This window comes from Neovison vison, chromosome 8 (genome assembly GCF_020171115.1).
Source record: "Neovison vison isolate M4711 chromosome 8, ASM_NN_V1, whole genome shotgun sequence".
Classification (NCBI taxonomy): domain Eukaryota; kingdom Metazoa; phylum Chordata; class Mammalia; order Carnivora; family Mustelidae; genus Neogale; species Neogale vison.
The window spans coordinates 62,314,417-62,334,606 of record NC_058098.1 but is presented as its reverse complement, the minus strand read 5'-3'; the positions used below and the strand labels follow the sequence as shown (position 1 = coordinate 62,334,606).

The 20,190-nt window shown below is 45.2% G+C and overlaps 1 protein-coding gene across 1 annotated transcript in view; it reads right to left on the bottom strand.

Moving 5' to 3' along the window:
• Positions 1 to 8,875: 8,875 nt before the first annotated feature.
• MRPS9 (mitochondrial ribosomal protein S9) overlaps positions 8,876 to 20,190 on the bottom strand; it is a 67,862-nt gene continuing 56,547 nt past the window's right edge. Inside the window, exons 6-11 of the mRNA XM_044263764.1 lie at positions 19,605 to 19,690; positions 18,467 to 18,542; positions 15,829 to 15,994; positions 14,783 to 14,891; positions 10,833 to 11,002; positions 8,876 to 9,149 (exon numbers count right to left, since the gene is read on the bottom strand). Of these exons, the coding sequence (XP_044119699.1) occupies positions 9,058 to 9,149; positions 10,833 to 11,002; positions 14,783 to 14,891; positions 15,829 to 15,994; positions 18,467 to 18,542; positions 19,605 to 19,690 (699 nt within the window). The 3' untranslated portion in view covers positions 8,876 to 9,057. The remainder of the gene's footprint in view (positions 9,150 to 10,832; positions 11,003 to 14,782; positions 14,892 to 15,828; positions 15,995 to 18,466; positions 18,543 to 19,604; positions 19,691 to 20,190) is intronic.

Here is a 20,190-nt window from a genome sequence, read left to right as displayed (position 1 = left end):
CCATATGGGGGTGGGTCACAGAAATAGGAGACTCCCAAAGTGCCCAAAGCCTTTGAAACAGATGATTATTTATGAGAACAGGTATGGGGGTTGGGCTTGGGGTAGCAAATTAGCGAAGAAGCAACAAGGTTTGTTCATCCAGGGTTGGTGGCCCCGAGGGTGCTTCTTGGGCAATCAGGATGCCTTCTACCCTCCAGGTGCAGGGATGGTGGGGGGTGGGGGTATTTCCTACTTTCAGGGGACCAAGAAGGGCCCGAGTGTCCTTGCACTGGCTACCTCTTCAATTGCTTTCGTGCAAAATCATCAAATACCTATCTGGGGAGAGCCTACCCTGAACCCCATCACACCTCTGCTCGCCCCCCCCCCCCCGCCACCGTTCCCCAGGACATGTCCACACTGGAGACTTGAGATTTTGCCCAAGTTTGCCGGGGGTCCATAGGACCCTGGAAAGCAGAACCAGCGGCTCCATATTTCAGACTAGAAAGCTGAGGCTTGGTAAAGGCAGGTTTCCTGAGCACCTATTATGCACCAGGCCCCACCGGGCTCAGTGTGTGGAGGCTGCAGCTGTCCATTCCAGCCTCTGCCCTGGCCCAGGTCCTCAGCTCTGACTCCTCTCACAGCCGCAGAACTCTGACTTGGCTATTTTTTATAACCCTTATTGCTGGCACCAAAGGAGTGCTTGGAGGGACAGAAGGGGCCAGGCTGCACCAGCTGGCACATTGCTCCCTTTGCGATAGACTGTATTTTATGAGGCATCAGGAAGGAAGTCCTTGAACTCTGGCCAACGTTTATTCCCACCCATCCTGGGAGCCAGGCCCTGGGGCCCTGAAGATAAGCTGAACAGTCTCCCGGCCTTTGTGGAGCTTTATCTCACTGTCTGGTGGGAGATAAACACAGAAGCAGAAACTCACTATTGAGTGCTGGGACTGCCGCAAGGGGCAGGTATTGTGGGAGCAGAGGGGAGCCCGTGGGGGCAGCGGGGCCAGGCCCGGGTACCTCAGATGGCTGGTGGGAGGGTGTTGTAAGGAAGAAATAGGCCCAGAAAGGTGGGGAGAGGCCCCCTAACCACTGGGTGGTAGGGAGAGCGCGTAGACGGTCTCTACAGACCTGCAAGGACGATTTCTATTTTAGGACAACCTGGACCACCACCTGCGAGCGCGGTCCTTTTGTGTGTGACTGCTGCCTTGTGGGGTGGGGATAGGACCTGCTGGCTTCCAGCTGCCCCCCCCCCCGCCTTTTTCTCTTAAGATTTAAAAAAAATTTATTAGCAAGCACATAAGCATGGAAAACAGCGGGGGGAGAGGGAGAAGCAGATTCCCCACTGAGCAGGGAGCCCGACGTGGGACTCGATCCCAGGACCCTGAGATCATGTCCTGAGCCTTCAGGTTTGAAGGTTGAGCCACCCAGGTGCCCCCAAGCTGCCCCTTCTCCTGCTCCATCTGCGTGCTGCTGTGGGAGAGGCCAGAGTTCCTACACCACCCCAGCTCCCTGGAGCCAGCTGGAGGTGGGCTTGAGTGGGGTTTCCCAGCATCGCTGGGAAGCACCTTGAGGGCTGGTGGGAGTGTTTCTCACCCGCAGGAGCAGCAGTTGTGCGAGAAGGGAAGGAGGCAGAGGGCACAGATGGGAGTTCAGATGGGAGTTCAGGGAACCCTGCATCCTGGAGGCCCGAGGGGCTGCTCCCCCTTCCTGCAGGATAGCTGGGCACCTCTTCATGCAAATGGGCCAGGTTCACTGAGAGCTTTCTGAGAAACCCCCTTTGCAGGTGAAAGAAAGATGGTCCAAGTTTGGGACAGTTGTGGCCTGGGACCAGGAGAGTTCTCATATGACTGACATGGTCCTCGGCTCCCTTAACTTCATCCGCTAGACCCTACTAGGAAAATCTGCCTTTTCTCAGCCACTTCCTCCCCTCCCTTCGGAGGAGCGATGCTCTAAAATTGCAAAGGAGAAATTCCACGTAAGAGCAGGGGACGCCGTGAGAGAAGTGTTGCTTCCAGAAGCCAGGATGGGGAGCACTTACCGGAAGGTTGCCTACAGTGGTGCAGAGCTCGGTGTGTATCTTTTCTGCCTGACCTGGAGGCAGAGATCTCCCATGGTAAGGTTGGCTGCCCTGGAGAGGTTTCAGTCTTTTGGGGAGAAATACAGCCGGGTGGTGGGAAAAGGTAAAAGGAATCCATCTAGATTTCTCATGAACAGATTTCATAGAGGGCCCCAAAGTGGTTCTAGTTTTTGTTCAAGAAAGCTTAAGCAGCAGTGATTTAATGATAAGTAATAGGGATTTACCCCCCGCCCCAGCAATAAAGGGGTACTCTTGATTCTCTTAAAAACATTCCCTGGAGGGAACTTGACATCACCACGGTAGGTAAACAGCAAATAGAAATTGAGCGGTAACACAGGAAAGGGATAACAATCCTAGAACAGTCAGAGTGTAATGGGACCTTTTGAGGCTGAGACCTCGTTTGAAGTGGAGATTTTATTATGATTCAGGTACTGGGAGGCCATCAGATCAGGTGACTGCCCCCAGACTGTTCGGAGGAGGGGGCCATGCCACACCATACAGGGCCACGCAGAAAAGAGCCAGAGTTGGCTAGGAAGGAGAAAGAGCAGAGGGGAAAACCTGGTTTTTATTGTGGTTTCTCAGGGATGGAGTGCATGAAATGGTGTAAGCAGGCTTAGGGGTGGCTCATTTCGGAGGGCTCTGGGACACAGAGGCTGTCCCTTGCTGTAAGGCGTGTGGCTTTGAGGTGATGAGGGCCCGTGGACACAGCAGGTGGCTGGGGGTGTGCACATGGGGCTGGCTGGTTTGCATACAGGAGGTGGGCTGGCGGCAGGTCCCGCCCTGGTCAGCAAGGCCCCAGGATGTCAAGACTTACCACGGGTCTCTTACTACAGGTCTCTGTTCCATAAATCGTTTATGTGATTTACATGGTGAGACTTGAAGTGCCTTCTAATCCTAATGAAATACTCAACTGTTACATTAACTCATTTGTTAATGTACATATCACTAATTTTATTGATGATTTTAAGTTTAAAAAGCTAATAATCTGTGGCGGAAGGGAAAGCAATACAATGATAGGACTTGAATTCTTTCAAAATCTTATCCAACACTTGGCTCCTCGGCAATAACTCGCAATCTTTTCTCTGTGAAATGGCAGCAAACATTCTTTGGTAAGACTCTGCACACAGTACTGACCTTCAGTCGTTTTTACAGGTTAGTGTTCAGAGACTGTCCTTCTTAATAATGCAGTTTCCGCCACAGACGTAGGCTAAGAGAAACTTCCGTTGTTTTTTCATGAGTTTGTTCACTGAAGGGGCAGTCATTTCTGTGAAGGGGATGACAGCTTCCACTTTTTTGGTTCCTCGCCTGTTAATTCTGGGGACCGTGTTCCAGCCCATGCAAGGCACGTGGCATCAGTATTTGTAAAACCAACCTACTGACTGCTCTTCGGAAACGCCCGTCCTACCTTGCTGGTTGGCAGCCGCTATGGCTCTGAGCCCCTCCCAAGGCTGCACGCACCCGACACTGGAAGGTTCCTGAATCTAGTCCGGCCTTGATACTCTCACAGACACGACACGGAGACACTCGGTCGGCAACACCAAATTGCTCCCCCGTTTGCGCCACCGCATTCGAGTTTTCTCTGGGTGGCCCGTGAAGTCGGTGTACAGAAGGCGGAGACTCGTACCCAAGGACCTGCTCCTTCCTTTCGCAGACCACTGGCTCATACCAGTGCCTCTCCTCTAGCCCTCTTGCGAGCTCGCGGATCACCATGAACTTTTGTTTCACCGCATGGGAGAAGGTGAAAGAGGGATTGTTTCCATGAGAATAACCAACGTTTACAGAGCACGTCCTGTGGCGGTCCTCGGGGATGTGCTGCTGTCCTCCCCACGTCATGAATGAGCAGTCGAGGTGGGAGGAGGTCGGCTTGCCCGAGGTCACACACGGCCTCCAGGGACTGTGTCCTGAAGCTTCCTCATACCACCACTCAGGCTGGCCTTGTACTTACTTTATCCTGCAAGTTTGTGATGAAAACCCTACACGCTGCCCTTGGAAGGTGTATTGGTAGAGTCCCATGGACCTGTCTCCCCAACCCTCTGCCCCACCTGGCACAGCGCCCCTCACCAGCATCTACCGCATCTGCTCGGCCTCACCCACCGCTTTCAGTGCTTCGAGCAGAGCCCAGGCTTATTTTCCTTAAAACAGACAAAAACGAGACTAAAACCCAAAACCCTTTTTATATCCCTGGTTCCTACCATGACAGAGATGGGCCCCCCTGGGCATCTTGTGAGCGCGATGGACCAATGCCCATCAAAACCTCGGGAAGGATTCTGAGGTTTCATGCATGCCCCAAGGCATGGGGAGCCAAAGAGAGAACTACTTAGGAGTTACACTGAGATAACCCAGTGATACTGAGAGGTGTAGGCTGGGGGAGGTGTAGGCAAACTGGGGAAGTCCTCACTTTCCTCAGGCTTTATCCCTGGACTCACATTGCTGTTCACACCTCACCTGGAACCTTCTACAGGCCCCTGGCCCACTCATTGTCCTCCCAGGGATCCCATCTTGATGGCATGGCAGTGACACCTCTCTCTGATGTGATGATGGCTCTAGAGTCCAGTGTGGTTGGCCACTCCCTCGCTGTGCAACTTTGGGGAAGTGATGTAATAATGTCCCTGGGCACGATTTTTCTCAGCGACTATCTGAACAGGGTTGCTGTGAGGATTCAACACGTTCTCATTTGTAAAGTACTCAGAACAGTACTTGGCACTGAGTAAGGACTACAGAAACATTAGCACTAAACTATTATCTGAAGGCAATCATCTTGTCAAATGCCTATTTAAAGAAAAGTTCTTATCAGTTCTTCTCAACGCTGCATACATAGTGGGTGTTCAGAACACACTCATCAAGTTTCTGAGCAAGGTGGCCGAGGTCAAGAATCAGAGCCTGGAAAGCTCAGTGCCCAGCTCCTGCCCTAACCACTTGTTTGCCGAAGAGCTAGCCTCAAGCTGAGCAAAGAAACCAGTGCCTGGACCAGCTCTAATCATCTTCCTTGGTGGCCTGGTGCCTGCACTCTGAGGGCACAGCTTCCGAGTGGACAGCCAGGGCTGTCCCACTCTGTTTTATGTGATCCTCACCAAAGGGCAAGTGGAGCTGGCAGGGCAGACTGTGACCTGCTGCACACACAGAGCCCTAACTGGCCACCAGCACGGGCAGCTTCTTTCTCCAGGGGCCTCTGGTCAGCCCCCGACTTCCTCCTTCCTCCACTGTCACTGCTGCTGCTTCTGGCTCGTCTCCCTCCTTCAGGCTTTAAACTTCTCTTTTGTTTCTCCTTCTTCCTGCCACACATCCCTCCTTGCTGGTTCCAGCCATGTTTCAAATGTGTCACCAGGTACTGAACTCCCAACCCGGCCACTGGCCTGATGCCCCTTCTGAGTTACAGCCCCTCATTTCCAACTATCCCCAAACACCTGAAACTCCATGCCAGCCCCTCTGGTGTCACTGTCCCCTCTGTCGCCAACTGCCCTTCCTATAGTTGCATTCTCTGCACTACCTGCTTGCTCTCCTACTTGTATCTGCCCCTGCCTCCTACAGCCAGTCACCAAGCTCTGCTCTGGCCCGCTCTGAGACATTCTGCACACCCACCCCCATTCTGGTCCCCCTTCCTTCAGTCACAGCGGCCTCCTGATGGGTCCCCTACTCCGAGTCCCTCCTGCTCCTGCAATAACTGTGATCTTCCTGAGGTAGAAACTCTCCCTTGGAGGTTCCTGAGAGCCGCCTCACAGGGAGGTGGGACCCAACACACTCTTTTGTTACAGGCTGACCCTCGTATACTGTGCGGGTTCGGGGGCCAATACCTGTGCAGTAGAAAATCCATATAGGACTTCTGACTCTCCCAAACATAACTACTAATAGCTTACTGTTGATGGGAAGACTTACCCATAACAAATAGTTTATTATGAATTTTGTGTATTATATATTTCTATAATAAAGCTAGAAGAAATGTTAAGAAAATCCTAACATACACAGTACTGTACTTACTGGGGGAAAAAAAATCCAGATATAAGTAGACCGATGCAGCTCAAAGGTCAACTGTTGGGCACCTGGGTGGCTCAGTGGGTTAAAGCCTCTGCCTTCAGCTAGGGTCATGATCCCAGGGTCCTGGGATCGAGCCTCACATCGGGCTCTCTGCTCAGCAGGAAGCCTGCTTCCTCTTTCTCTCTTTGCCTGCCTCTCTGCCTACTTGCGATCTCTGTCAAATAAATAAAATCTTAAAAAAAAAAAAAAAAAAGGTCAACTGTACTGTTTGTTATGATCTTACCTAACAGCTAAAATATTTCAGAGTCATGTTGCTTACAGTTTGAAATCCTTGTTCTAATCTCAATCTTCATGGCTATTTCCTTGAGAAACCAGGCTCAGGCATGCCCCGTGGGCAGCAAGCGCAGACACTGCTCTGTGATGTCCCAGGCCACCCCAAAGGGGCACAGCACCCTCCCCAGCAGCAGCACCCCCACCTGCTGTGCACCCCCCCCCATCCCGAACACCCGTGGACTTGCTTTCCGCCTGTCTGTCTCCTACTGCCGGGGTCTGCACTGCTGCCACCTGCCCTTGCTCCTGTCTCAGCCAAGTCTCCTGTCCTCTAGGGCCCTGGCCCGTGGCTCTGTTACTGGCTTCCCTGCACCAGCACCCTGGTCACCCCCACCCCCCAGATGTCTCCTCCACGAGAAGCACCGGCGGGTGCACTGGGTCTGTCCTGCACGGCAGGTGCTCGACGAGACCTCGGCGGACCCGCACCACACGGCAGGACTGCTCGTCAGTTCCTGCTCGTCGAGGGGACAGAAAGCACGCTCTGACAGAAGCGGAACAGAACCTGCCACAACTCCACAAGAGAATGCTGTAGAGAACCTGAGCACGTTGCCTACGATGCCATCCGAGATGAACCATGCAGGGGTTCATATGCCCTCGTTTTCCTCGGATTACCGTATGGTGTAAGGATTTCCAGTGTATGTACGCATTTTAAAAAACAAACTTACTAAGAAATCACTACTAGATAACTCCCTAGAGAAAGGACAACTGAACATCAAGGATCTAATTTTTGAAGTATTGTTTTTATTAAAACTGTATTAAAATGGATTTAAGGCACCTGTCACCAATTACCTTCCCCCCAAAAAAACCTACTGCAAAATTAAAATAAAGTTAAAATCTAAGTTTCTTATAATAAATAACTTTTGAAACCCTGTAACAAATTCTTCAATTTAATACTTAGCTCTGACCGAGGAGTCCAGCTGTGGGCCAGACACCTGTCTATGGTCTTTCTGACCCAATGGAGGCGATCACAGAGCCCACCCCTGCCCTGCAAACACAGTCCTCCCCACCCCTGCCCTGCAAACAGCCAGAGTGTGGCAGTCTCTGGGCGACCTGCAGTCCAGGACTCGGCACCTGGGTCCTCCCCTTGCTGTTCCGCCTCTGTGAAATCCTGGCCTACCCACCTTCCTTCAGAGCCTCCGCATCTCCTTCCACAAGCACCTCTGCTGAGCCCTCCGTGGGCCGGGGGAGCGCTCCCCCGGGGTTCAGCACCTTGCTTATGCTACAGCAGGAAGCGGGTGCAGACTTCACGGTTAATTTCACCTGGCTTACCTTTCCAGCTTTACTGAGGTAGAACGAACAAAGTTGTAATGTATTTAAAATGTACAATGTGATGATCTGATCTGCAGTAGTCCCCACCTGCCCCCCCTCACCCCCTGGCCCATCTGTGCTTTCAGATACCCAAGGTCAACCAGAGTCTGCAAGCAAATACTGCTCCTCCTGCCGGATCGTCAGAGGGTTGGAAGGGGCCTAACGCTGTGCCCCAGTGCTCACGTCCTTCCCCTTACCTCACCTCCTCCCTGTGGGCAGTTCACCATCTCACACCACCACGAGGAGGGTGAGTACAGGACAACAGGGCATTCTGAGAGCTACCACATTCACATAACTTTTATTACAGTATACTGTTACAACTGTTCTATTTGATTACTAATTATTGTTGTTAATTTCTTACTATGCCTTATATACAAATTAAACTTTATCATAGATATTCATGGATAGAAGAAGAAAACCTGTCCTATATCAGGTTCAGTACTATCTGGTTTCAGGAGTCCACTGGGGGCCTTGGAATGTATACCTGTGGATGGGGTGGGGGGGGGGCTACTTGTATGTATACATGGGTTGTGAAAGGTTCCTACCATTCAGTTAATTAACCCACCCACCACCTCCTAGTTACCCCCCAACACTTTTTTTTTTTTTTTTTTTTGGTGACAGTGCTTCAGATCTACTAGGCAAATTTCCATTATAGAATATAGAATCATCCACCATAATCACCACCTTAGATCCTCAGAACTAAGTCATCTTCTAGCTGAAAGCCTGTACCCAACCTGGAGGGCACTGTGTTTGGGGAAGTAAGCTGCAGTAGACAATACCACATGGTATTGCTTCTATGTAGCCTCTTAGAGCCGAACTCCTACAAACAGTAGAGTAGTGGCTGCCGGGGCCTGTTGTCTGAGGCTGCTCCTTGGGACACTCGGCAGCTCAGCCCTTTCTGGCTCCTGCCAGACTCCCACAACCGACCTCATTCTCAACAAGCATTCTCACCTCTCATGTTGTAACAATGACTGTAGGGGAAAACAAGAGAATCAGGAGAAATGAATTCTCTCATTAAGTTAGCAATGTAGCTCTCAGGTCCCTTCGTTATGGAGGCTGTGCCTTCTCATCTGCAAACTGAGGTTACTCAGTTGACTATATGCTGTTGAATGTTCCTTTCAGATCTAATATGCCAAGATTCTATGAATCATGCTTCTAAAACTACCTTCTGAGAAAGTTTAAAAAATAAAGCAGCAGAATGAAGTTAAGTATTTTTTAAAAATTATGTTTATAAGGTAACCTTTACAAAGTAGCATTTAAAAATAAATCCTCTCCCAACTCAAATGCCTGATAGTGTTGCCCTCATACCGGCCAGCAAATATTTATTGTATGTCTGCCGCATGCCAGGCACATATACACGGCGTTTCCTCTCCTTGCCCGTGAAAGAACACTTAGCGCTTCTTCCAGGTAAACTTTCTGCGGGCTCCCTCTTGGCCTGGCTTCTTCCGTTCTCGGACACGTGGATCGGCAGTCAGCAGTCCAGCTGCGGTGGAGAAAGAGAAGTCTTTATGAACCATGGAAAATGCATGCTGCCTAGCAGGAAAGCAAGCCGACCTGTAATAATTTACCAGCCCGGTGTAAGCATCAGGACAGCAGTTTGCTCTCCCTCTTTTCGGAGACCAATACCAGCTACATCATTTGAGTCTGTTCTTCTCCTAGGAGGCCTATGGCTCCTTGTAGGTTTTTTAAGCCGTTCGACTAAAGAGAAGTCTGCTCTTGGGTGCACGGTCACTATTCACTGTGACTGCACTGATACTGCCTGCTTATTATTACTGATGTGAAAGTTCTAACACAGACCAGAAGCAGAAAGAGACACTATACAGCAAAGTAAGAGGAAGTAGATGGACACTGTAGACTTAAGAACATGAATATACAAACATACATATACAGTATGACTTAACAAACTTCTAGAAGCGTTCACTCTCCTAACCACAAAGAGTGAATATGACTTCTAGGCAAGTGGTGAGTTTCTCTCAGCAGACGCCCCGAATAACGTGCCCCTGAGGTGGCCAGAACCACAGATTTCAAGAATAGCAGTGATGAGAAAGCTCTTATGATGCATTGAAAAATATGTAAACAGACCATAGTTTTCCTTGTCTTTTTTACTCTTTACACTAAGCACTTCTTCTCCCTGTAGACAAGCTGTGGGTATCTTATTAGGAGTATCTGAATGGGAGGAAAGCAAAGGCAAACTTCAACCACTTGTTATATACCCCTAAGTTTTTGCATTTACTTGTCTTTAAAAGGGCATAGAATAAATATTTTGGACAAAATGCAGACAAGACCTGTCTAAATTCCAGTTTGAATTGTAAGTAATAATGCTTTATTACTTTTCAGTATGCCCACTAGGTCAAACTGGCAGAATTATGAAATAAGGTCCTACAAGTTACTAGAATGACCAGACATGAACCCTACAAAACAGCGAATTGTTCAAAAGCAAATGGGTTTTTAGACACTTCAGCAGTCAAGCAGCCTAAGCTGGAAGTGGCGCCTCTCTGCAGTGCGGCGGCTCACACGGGAGGAGACAGGCCTTATTCCTTACCCAGAGAGGCGCCCAGTGGCTCGGTGACTCGCCCGGGCCACACAGCTGGTTAGTAGTGCCCCCAGCGTTCTCTCCCGTTGGCCAATGGTCCGAAGACAGGCTGCATCAGAAGTGCTGAAAGCAGCGCCCTAACGAGCGAACTGATGGCCTGTCCTTTCCCGCGCCGCGGACGCTTGTATTTGTGGCGAGGTGACAGAGTCACCCAGTACTCCGTCACATCACAGTGGAAAAACGGAAATCTCCAAAAATGTTGGAAAGCTACAGTATGGGCTTCATCATCACATCTAACACAAGTTCTGTGATGAAACAAAAACAGTCACTGACCTGTCTGTTATCCATCACCACAGAGCGGCGCTCTGACCCTGGCTCAGTGGCTGGGCCGTGGAGGCCAAAGGAAAGCTTCCCTGATGTTGGGAGGGCTCGGTTTCTTTTCCTAATTCAAATTCACTCACAGAAACCAGCACGGAAAAGCGCGAGTATAGTTCTGGAGCACAGAGAAGGGAAGCCAGCCAACAGCAGGCCCGTGTAGTTAATGGAATCTTTTCTGATTTCGGGGAACTGGCGCGGGAACCAGCGAGCGCTCCCAGACAGGGTGGAGACAACCACCCCCTCTGCAGCTCCTACCTTGTCTCATCCACTCGACCTCTTCCTCGGTGACAAAACTGCACAAGGCTCTGGCCACCGCCAGACGTATGGCTCCAGCCTGGGACGACCGCCCACCGCCCGAGACTGTGCAGGTCGTGTCGTGTTTTCCAAGTCGGTCGAGGAAGTGGAAGGGGAACATCAACTGTTCTCTGGAACACATCGCAAGCAAAGGCAGCTCACCATGGAGATAGTTGTGCTCTACGCTGCTCGCATTGTCAACATTCACAGAAAGCGCATCGGGCACACCGGTGTGCCTGCTTCAGTCACCCATAACAGGAACACCTCCTGGTGTTTCTGATGGCGAGAAAGCTCTGCAGACAGCCACATGTCGTCGTCGTCTTCCTGGATAGAGCAATACACACCCTCTCACAGCTGAACCCTCTTCTCTCATGAGAACCATGCGAAGCTTGAAAATAACCTTGTAAAGAAGTCTCAGAGCTGGGAAATTCCACTAATCAGCGGCATCTCCCTGGATTCGGTGATCAGTTATTGAATGCCAGTTACAGTCACTAAACCAACCGTCCCATTACATACCTGTGTGATGTAGGACACATCCTGACGTGCTTTGTGTAGTTCTTAGAACCACATTCAACTCCTCCCCCTCCCCACCCCCAAAACATCTCTTCCTATGACTGGTTCCTGAATGGCAGGGCCAGGCGACACAGCACACAGTGCCAGCCAGTCCGCTGCCCTCGGCAGTCCATGCCTGGCTGGGCCCTGCAGGCACCCCAGGAGTGGACAGTGGAATTCAGAGAGAACGTGGCCCCAGACCTTCTCTTGCTCAACCAGCAAGTGTCTGTTGAACACTATTTATGTCCCTGGTCCAGTCACCACTGTCTCTGTCATGAACGTTGATCTTGCTATTTTGCCCTAATAACTCTAATGAAGATTCAGGAAAAGCCGATTTGTTGTGCACGGACTTGCTTTTTCTGACAGTGTAGCTTTCTAGGCCCTGAATAAAAAACTTATTATACCACAGTAATGCTGAAAGATACGGAAAGGACATTCAAGTGTTACTCCTCAAGCTACAGATGGACAGAACCTTCTCTCTGAACAAGAACCTTCCATGGTTAATGAGAATCTGCAACAGGGATGCTATTTTAACAGGGATGAAATGACAACAAACACAGGCCCGAAACTACATAAATCCACACTGTTTTTTTTAATAAAGCAAACCAAATAAAAAATAGTAATTTTATAAAAAACAGTACTGTTCTAATAGCCATAAAATCAGAATAACTAAAGAAAATTTAGAGACTGATAAAGTAATTCCACCATTCTACTTTTCCAGCAGGGCAAGACAGGCCAAGACAGAATCTATGAGACTGCCATGGGGACGAGTGTGTGGGGGTTTCTGGGCTGCCTGACACAAGTAAATGGCTAGTGACGTAAGTGACATTACTGGGCAGTTCTGGTCCCCCACTTGTTTGGGAGCTTAAACACATCTCTGTGTTAATTCCTAAAATTCTAAGATTCCCTAACAAATGCTTCTCTAAAGAAATAGTGACAAATTCAGAAAAAGCACATTCTCTAATTGGGTGGCTCAGTGGGTTAAGCCGCTGCCTTCGGCTCAGGTCATGATCTCAGGGTCCTGGGATCGAGTCCCGCATCGGGCTCTCTGCTCAGCAGGGAGCCTGCTTCCTCCTCTCTCTCTCTCTCTGCCTGCCTCTCTGCCTACTTGTGATCTCCCTCTGTCAAATAAATAAATAAAATCTTTAAAAAAAAAAAATAGCCTAAAAAAATAGCCTAATCTACTCCAGATACACTAGAGTGACTGAGCCAGGGGTCAAGGTAAGACAGACCACCCAGAAGGGTCTGGACAGTTGGGAAGTGGTTGCACACTGAGGAAGAAAATTTATATGTAAGTGTGATCCAAAGGGTAACAATTGAAGATGATTGTATATAGCTATTAACTAATCTGGACTGCAAACAAATCTGTGCAAAAAACAGTCTTCCTCTGCTCTCGGGCATCTCCAATGGAATCCTGACTTTAAAGAATCAGATCTATTTTGCTCTTTATTATCTACTCAAAGTTATTTTGAAAAAAATATATAAAACAATCTCATTTCTATCCACTCGGAACAGAACTCCTTATGGCACCAATTCAAAAGCTTATAATTCAGCATATGTACAAATGCATGATCTTTTTGATTTTTCTTCAATTGCTGAGAATGCTAACCTTATCTCCCTTATTACATGGCTAGTGCTGTGTGAGGAACATATTTCTTTGGGACAGATGATCAAGAGTTGCGTTAGTGGTTGGCTGACAGAGCAAAGGCCTTTCCAAATCAGAAGGGTTATTAATCTTTGTATTCCACAGTACTGGGCACTTAGTAATAAATGTCTGTTGTATAAGTGAAGGAAGGAATGAATGAACAAGAATTTTCTGATAACACTGGGAAGGCAACACAGTCAACGTTCATTCCCAATTATCTATTTGTGCAAAGAGCCTGAAGAAAGGACTCTGCAAAGACAGCTAGCTAGTCATCCAGCTGACTTACAGGTGAGCACTGGAGAGATCAAGTCCAACTCTCCTACGCTAGAAGACAGAACTAGAAGCGAGATCACTTGAAGGCCATGCCCAATCCCCACAACCACTTTAACGTGATGAGACGGTCCTGATGCCCATTTCTGCCAAGACTCTTGACTTAGGCTTCCCAGTCAGAGAGGAAATCTCTTGATGATAGATATCATATCCTAAATAGCTCTGTCTTCACAACTTCACAAGATGGTATACACCAACAGTCCTCAATAAATGCTGCTGAATTCAAACTGGAAAATACGTTCTAAGGATACCACTGAATGATGAGATCAAGCCATAACTGAGATTTATGGCTAAATCATCAGGAGTTATATCTGAAAGCAAACTAACTGGTCAAATGCCATTTCCCCAAGCAGTTTTCTGTGCTGATGTTCTGGGCCTCTCTCTGGCTTTTAGGGGAAAGAAGAGCTTCCTCTACCCCTCTCTCTGTGAGAAGGATGGAAGAATTAGTCTACTTCATTTGAATGGAGTTAGAGTGGGTTACTACTCGACGCAGACACACATACCAATGAAATAACATACATTTCCCAAAGTCATTATTCAGTCCAGAAACTTCCACGACATTAACAGCGTCCTCTTTTCCTTACATAAGCACTGAGATCAGCAGAGCTTTTGCCCCTTTTCACCCTAAATAGTGCACTACACATTCAGGAAACAGGAAGATTATGGAGGTGGGCCTAATCATGCAGAACTTGTGTTACTTATGGATAATGACAGTAACTACTAGAAAAATAATAACCGCCTCCAAAAGAGGCCTTTAGATAGTGATTCACAGAGATCGAAGATGAGCATATTTAGAGGACATGAATTGTAATACTTATTTATGATTAATGTCTATTTCTCCACGGGATACAAAGCTCAAAAAATAAAACTGCCATATTTGGCACCGGGAACTAAAGCAAAGCCTGATGAGCTCTTATTTTAACACATCAACGTCAGGTTTCTTTGCTTGCTCAATATGTAATCAGTTTCCTCTGAGTAGGAAAAAAATTCAGAGTGATAAAGCAGATTTTTTTCTGGTATTTATGCTGTTAAGGGCCAAGGTGGGTTTGTGTTGCTTTGTGCACATATGCCCCCCAGCTAGGGAAACAGAAGGTGGGACTCGATTCTTCTCTCATTTTGGCTCAGTCTGCATTTCAGACAAAAAGATACATCTAAAATACTCAACTTCCAGTAGGATCTGATGGAGACAGGAAGATTCAATTAATGAGGAATTCTACAGAGGCCTTTTCAAAATCTGGTAAATGGCATAAAAAAGATAGTGACAGCTTCCCTCTAGCTAGTTTGATTTAAATTAATTACATCATTCAGAAATATATAATCAGAAAATCACAAGCCTTTTTAATAAATATAAAGACAAAATGCAAACGCAAAACGAGAAACAAACCTGTCTTGTGTCACTGGAAAGTAAAGCAGGTAATCAATTCCATTTACTTTTATTCTTCCACTTCCATGCTCATAAACAACTGCTTCTGCTTTTGCGCTCTTTCTTTTACCTTTGTAAATATAAAATTTCTATTAGTAAAAATCTTCAAGGCGAATGTTCTGAGATAGGTAAAACGACATTAGATTTTCTTCCCCAGAAGGACAATATACTATTACACCATATGTAGGAAAGTTCTATGAGTATTACAAGTCAAACAAAAATAAAACAGGAAAACTACACCATAATCAATGTAACAGAACTTACTATGGGGTAATTTTGTTCCTCAACTCTATTTTAGGAACACCACAATCATTTAAAATTAGTTTCAACAAGCGATGAAGTAATTCATATTGATTAACCTTACTTTAGAAAAACAACCAATTTACAGTGGTCTTCTTTGATAATAAGGATATATCTAATCATAGAACTTAAACAAAATATGAGTAGTATGATACAATATAACTGGTAGAAATGAAAAGAATCCCCAGGAAAGGTCCCATTTCTTTGAAGTGCCAAAGGAAGAGTTGAAGGTTTATTATTTACTAGGTCAGGCCTTAAGAGCTGTGTCAGAATGAACGTCTGCGTGGCTCCAAGGAACATGCGAGGTTGATGGCCTCAAGTTTTCAGGTCTCATAGTTTTGGTATCTGATAAGCAGGTTCCCTGAGCTTTTTATAGGGGAACCCTTTACTACAAACAGTTTTTGTTTCTGGTAGTTGAAAATGTGAAAATAAAAGGATTTCACATAAATCTGTAAAAATAAAGTGTTAACATGATGGGGATAGATACACATCCACATTTTTTCTTGGGACATAAGAAGGTTCAGATTTTTGAAACTTCAACAGTCTTAAGAATTAGAATATCCAATGTAGCAGTAGCAAAAAAACAAAAATAAAAAACCAAAAAAACCAAATGAATCAACTGAATACCAGGGAGTGATAGCAAGTAAAAATAATTATCGTTTCTCAGTTTTCACGAAATTTATTTTCTCCCCACAGAATGTCATTACCTTCGCTGGTGCTGAAGGCCATTCCTTGCTCGTCATACTGCACAGGTTCAATCAGGTGTTTTTTTGATTGAATAGTTACACTCCTACGGAATCTCTGTACAAATTCTTCTTCGGCACCACAGTGCAGTGTCAATAACCTTTCTAGCAGCCGAATGAACTGTGCATACTGCAGACAATAAAATCAAAATTCATTAGAAGATGCAAGTGTAATTGCATTTGCTAAATTTTTTCTATTTTTGTATACCTGATCTTTCCAATGTTGCTTTTCCTGATGAATTTTGACAGGATGACACTCCCGCACCTTCATGCTGCTTTTAAAACACAGCATGCAGATGCCGTGCCTCCCCTGTGTAGCCCTCAGTGCCCAATCTTTTCTTTTGAGAAACAAAAGAGACTTACCAAGCAAAGAAAAATCAGTTTCTCTGTATTATAATTACATGAAATTGAGGTTTAAATTCATTTAAAAAAAATATTTAGATGATCTTCAAGTGTAATTTCTACTCTTTTATTAGCCGGATCAAGAGGAGGTTTAAAAATAATTTCCAGTTAAGTTATGTATAGTAAAATGGGGAGAGTTTGATTTCGAGAAAATGCACCTCTTAAATTATATTTCATAATACATTTGGCAAATATATCTTTAGCTGTTCAAGCTGTGTTACTTTAATGTTTATGATTTCCTTTAAAACCGAACAATCAAGCTATTTAAAAATTCAAGAGATACTTGACTTAAAGGGCAACCTCTTGAAATAAATTATCGCTGCTACTCTGTGCGTTTTTTTTAATAGTTCTCGAACATGTGATTAGAAAGTAAACAACTTGGTATTAACCCCTTAAAATTAGACGCCAGAGTAATCATTCTAAAGTGTTTATGCAGAAGGAGACAACTAATACTCGAGATCCTTAGTTAATGTGGAGTGTGAGACCCAATTTTTGATAACCTTATTTGTGTTTCTGTCAACCCTAAAAATCATATGCCTCTGTCGCCTCTGACTTTATCATGAACATCTGCCATTAATAATCTGAAATGTGGAGAAATCTCAACAGTAAGTTTAAAAAGATTGCTTCAATTACTGCTTCCTGTGCTGTCACAATAAAAAACAGGGGAATTTTCTAGGTAAGGGTGACAGACTTCGCCACCTGCGGTTCCTGGACTGACACAGCTCTGTTCTTTCCCTCCATTTCCAGGCCTGTGCCCTCTGCTCTCAGCGGTTCTCTCAGTTCTACTGCACACTGACCATGAGCATACAGAGGGGTAGCTACAAGTCTGGCACGGCCTTTCTGATGCGCTGGGGGAAGAAGTCCCTACCTTCCTCATCTTGATACCAGCCAGCAGCTTCAGGATTTCTTCTACTATCCAGTACCCCCAAAGTATAGCAGACTATCATCTACGCATCTACTGTCTATGCATAAGAGACATATACATATCATTACGTGTATATACAGAAAATGCATATATTTGTTTTGTCTTCCCAGTTGCACACCTCTGAAAAAAGTCCTTGGGATGTTTTCAAAATGGAAAAACAGAACCAAGAAACAAAAGCCAAACTTGCATTATTTAAAAAAAAAAAAAAAAATCAAAGCAACCAAAAAACACAAGAAACAATGAAATGATACACTTAATGAAGAAGCAAAGAGAGATTTTTCAGTTAGATCCAAATGCAGCAATAGTGACTTGGCAGTTAGGATATTAGAAATTAACTCCAGATCTACCACTCAACAAATGCCTGACACCTTGTTAAGCAAATTGCAACGTTTCCAAATCATTAATTTCTCCAATATGTTAAACGAGAAAAAGAGCAATTTAAGTACACGACTTAGAATCAACATGGGTGGCAAGGTACTAACAATGTTAGCCAGTGCCATGGAAGGAAAAACCCTTCTTGGAACAATTTGTGAAACTTACACTCAAATATTCTACAAATAATCTAAATTTAGAACATCAGCATATTTAAAACCATCAAATTTCCTCAGATAATACTGGCACATATTAGAGCACTTAGCAAAAGAGCACTCCAATTAAAACCTAAAGCCCAAACTTTATAAGGTAGAAGACTCACCTGGGGAGCTGGTTAAAAATATGAATTCCTGGGTGACACCCCTGGAAATTCTGAGCGAGGGCTGAATCTTAGGAAACTGCATTTTCTAATCAGTTTTCTGGCTGCATTTAAGTGATTTTGACATAGGTGGTTTCGCAGATTCCAAGATGAAAAATACCGCCCTTCTAGAAACTACACACAAGTAGGCCAGGGAGCGGCAAACTGCACAAAGGCAACCATGTGCTCCCTTCTTTTTCTACTTAACCTGTGATAACTCCTTACACTTGTCATTATTAGCTTGTAAAATTAGCTCTCTGCTTTACTGAAGGAGATGAAAAATGACACCTGCCATGCTTCCCAAGAACCGCTGGCAGAGGACTGCAAGGGCACTTGTGGATAGGAGGATCTGGACAGCAGGCATGTCACCTTCCTGACCGCAATAAGGCCCCATGGCAGAAAATGACTATAAATATGTTTCAGAAAGGGAACTGTCTTAACGAACACCTGCCCCTGAGAAACATTGCTGTGAGATCCTAAATACAGCAATTGTCTGCATTCTTACTGTACAGGGTCCCCTTAAATTTAAAAGATTAATTACTCACATCTTGATCTGACAGTTTTTCCACTAACATTTCTTCTAGTTCCTCCTTAATCAGCCATCTGCTGCCAATCAGGTCTCTGTTAAAATATCACATATATTCTCTTTTAAATTAACCATGCAATTAGAATTCTATCACAAAAGATCCCACATGTAGTAGCAATTCTTGATTGGGAAACAAATTTTTGTATTCCAGAGCATTAAAATTTCACCCAATTGAACTATTTTTGAGAAGTGTTATTTCATTCCCTCACTCTACTTTAAAAAAGACACCCAGTCTAGCAAATGTTTTGCTGGAGGACTTAAACATGCTCTTGTGGAACTCATCTGATACACCAAGATACCAGGTTTCTTAAAAATTAACACTGCACTTATTTTTCACTATTTACCTCAAAGGAGAAGCAATGGACACAGAGTTGGCCTGCCTGTGGAATAAAGTAATCATCAAGTCCAAGTAAAGAGCTAGCGGTGGTGTGTACAATTTTGAGAAGGGATTCTCGAAGACTTGTGTCTTCTGCATAAGAAGTAGTAAGTGGGGGCTGCCTGAGTGGCTCAGTGGGTTAAGCCTCTGCCTTCGGCTCAGGTCATGATCTCAGGGTCCTGGGACCAAGTCCCGCATCAGGCTCTCTGCTAGGCAGGGAGCCTGCTTCCTCCTCCCTCTCTCTCTCTGCTCGCCCCTCTGCCTACTTGTGATCTCTCTCTGCCAAATAAATAAAATCTAAAAAAAAAAAAGAAGTAGTAAGTGAAGCAGCAGCCCAAAATCACCGGGCTGACAGATCTATCCTATCCCTGTCTGTCCAATGGAGGTCCAAATCTTAACATTTATAGGCCTTGTTTTTGGCATTTTAGTAAATACACAGCTATATAAACAAAAATTCCGAGGACCTCATCTTCAAATATAAGTGCCATTTAATACATAAATCTGGAATGAAGATAAAAATAACAGCAATAACATCTACTTCCTCCTAAAAACTCACAAAAAACTCACCTGTTATTTTGACCCCTAACTTTAATGATTAATGCTGAAACAGGGAACACACTTGTAAGCTTTAAGTATGCCTAAATACTAAATACCACCAATGACAAGTGGCATGTTTTTCATTCAAAATTTTCATGTATTCTAATGCAAGAGAAGAACTTACTTGGTTTCAGTTTTTTCTGAAAATAGACCTTTGGCTTGCAACTGATTCTGACGTTTTTCTGCTTCTAGTAGCTTTCCATATGCTTCCTGTGGCAAATAAAATACATGTGCTAAAATAAGAGCTATGGTACATTATGACTTCTACTTCGTATTTTCCCTGTGAGCATTCCTCAGTTCAGAAGGGACCTCCTCACAGAATCTGGCTGCACAGCAAATAATACTGAAAATACTTTTTAATTATACTGTTTCTCAAACTAAAGGACAGTGGTGTAATTTCAATGAGAATTTAGTATAATACACAATAGCATATATTAACTGATTTTTAAATAATTCTGTAAGATATTTACTCTATAAAGAACTCTATTTAAAAAAAACTCCAGTGAGGTTGGTAAGCACAAAGAAAGCTACAAACTATTTTTCTTTAAGTTCCACAAACAGGACCAAAAATTATCCCGTTAAACTTATATAGCAATATACACTTTAAATTCAGGGAATTAACCAGCAAAGTTATGGTATTTACAGCTGAACTACTTGTCTAATATTCAGTATTTATATAATATTTAAGTCCTCATGTTAGTCTATATCTT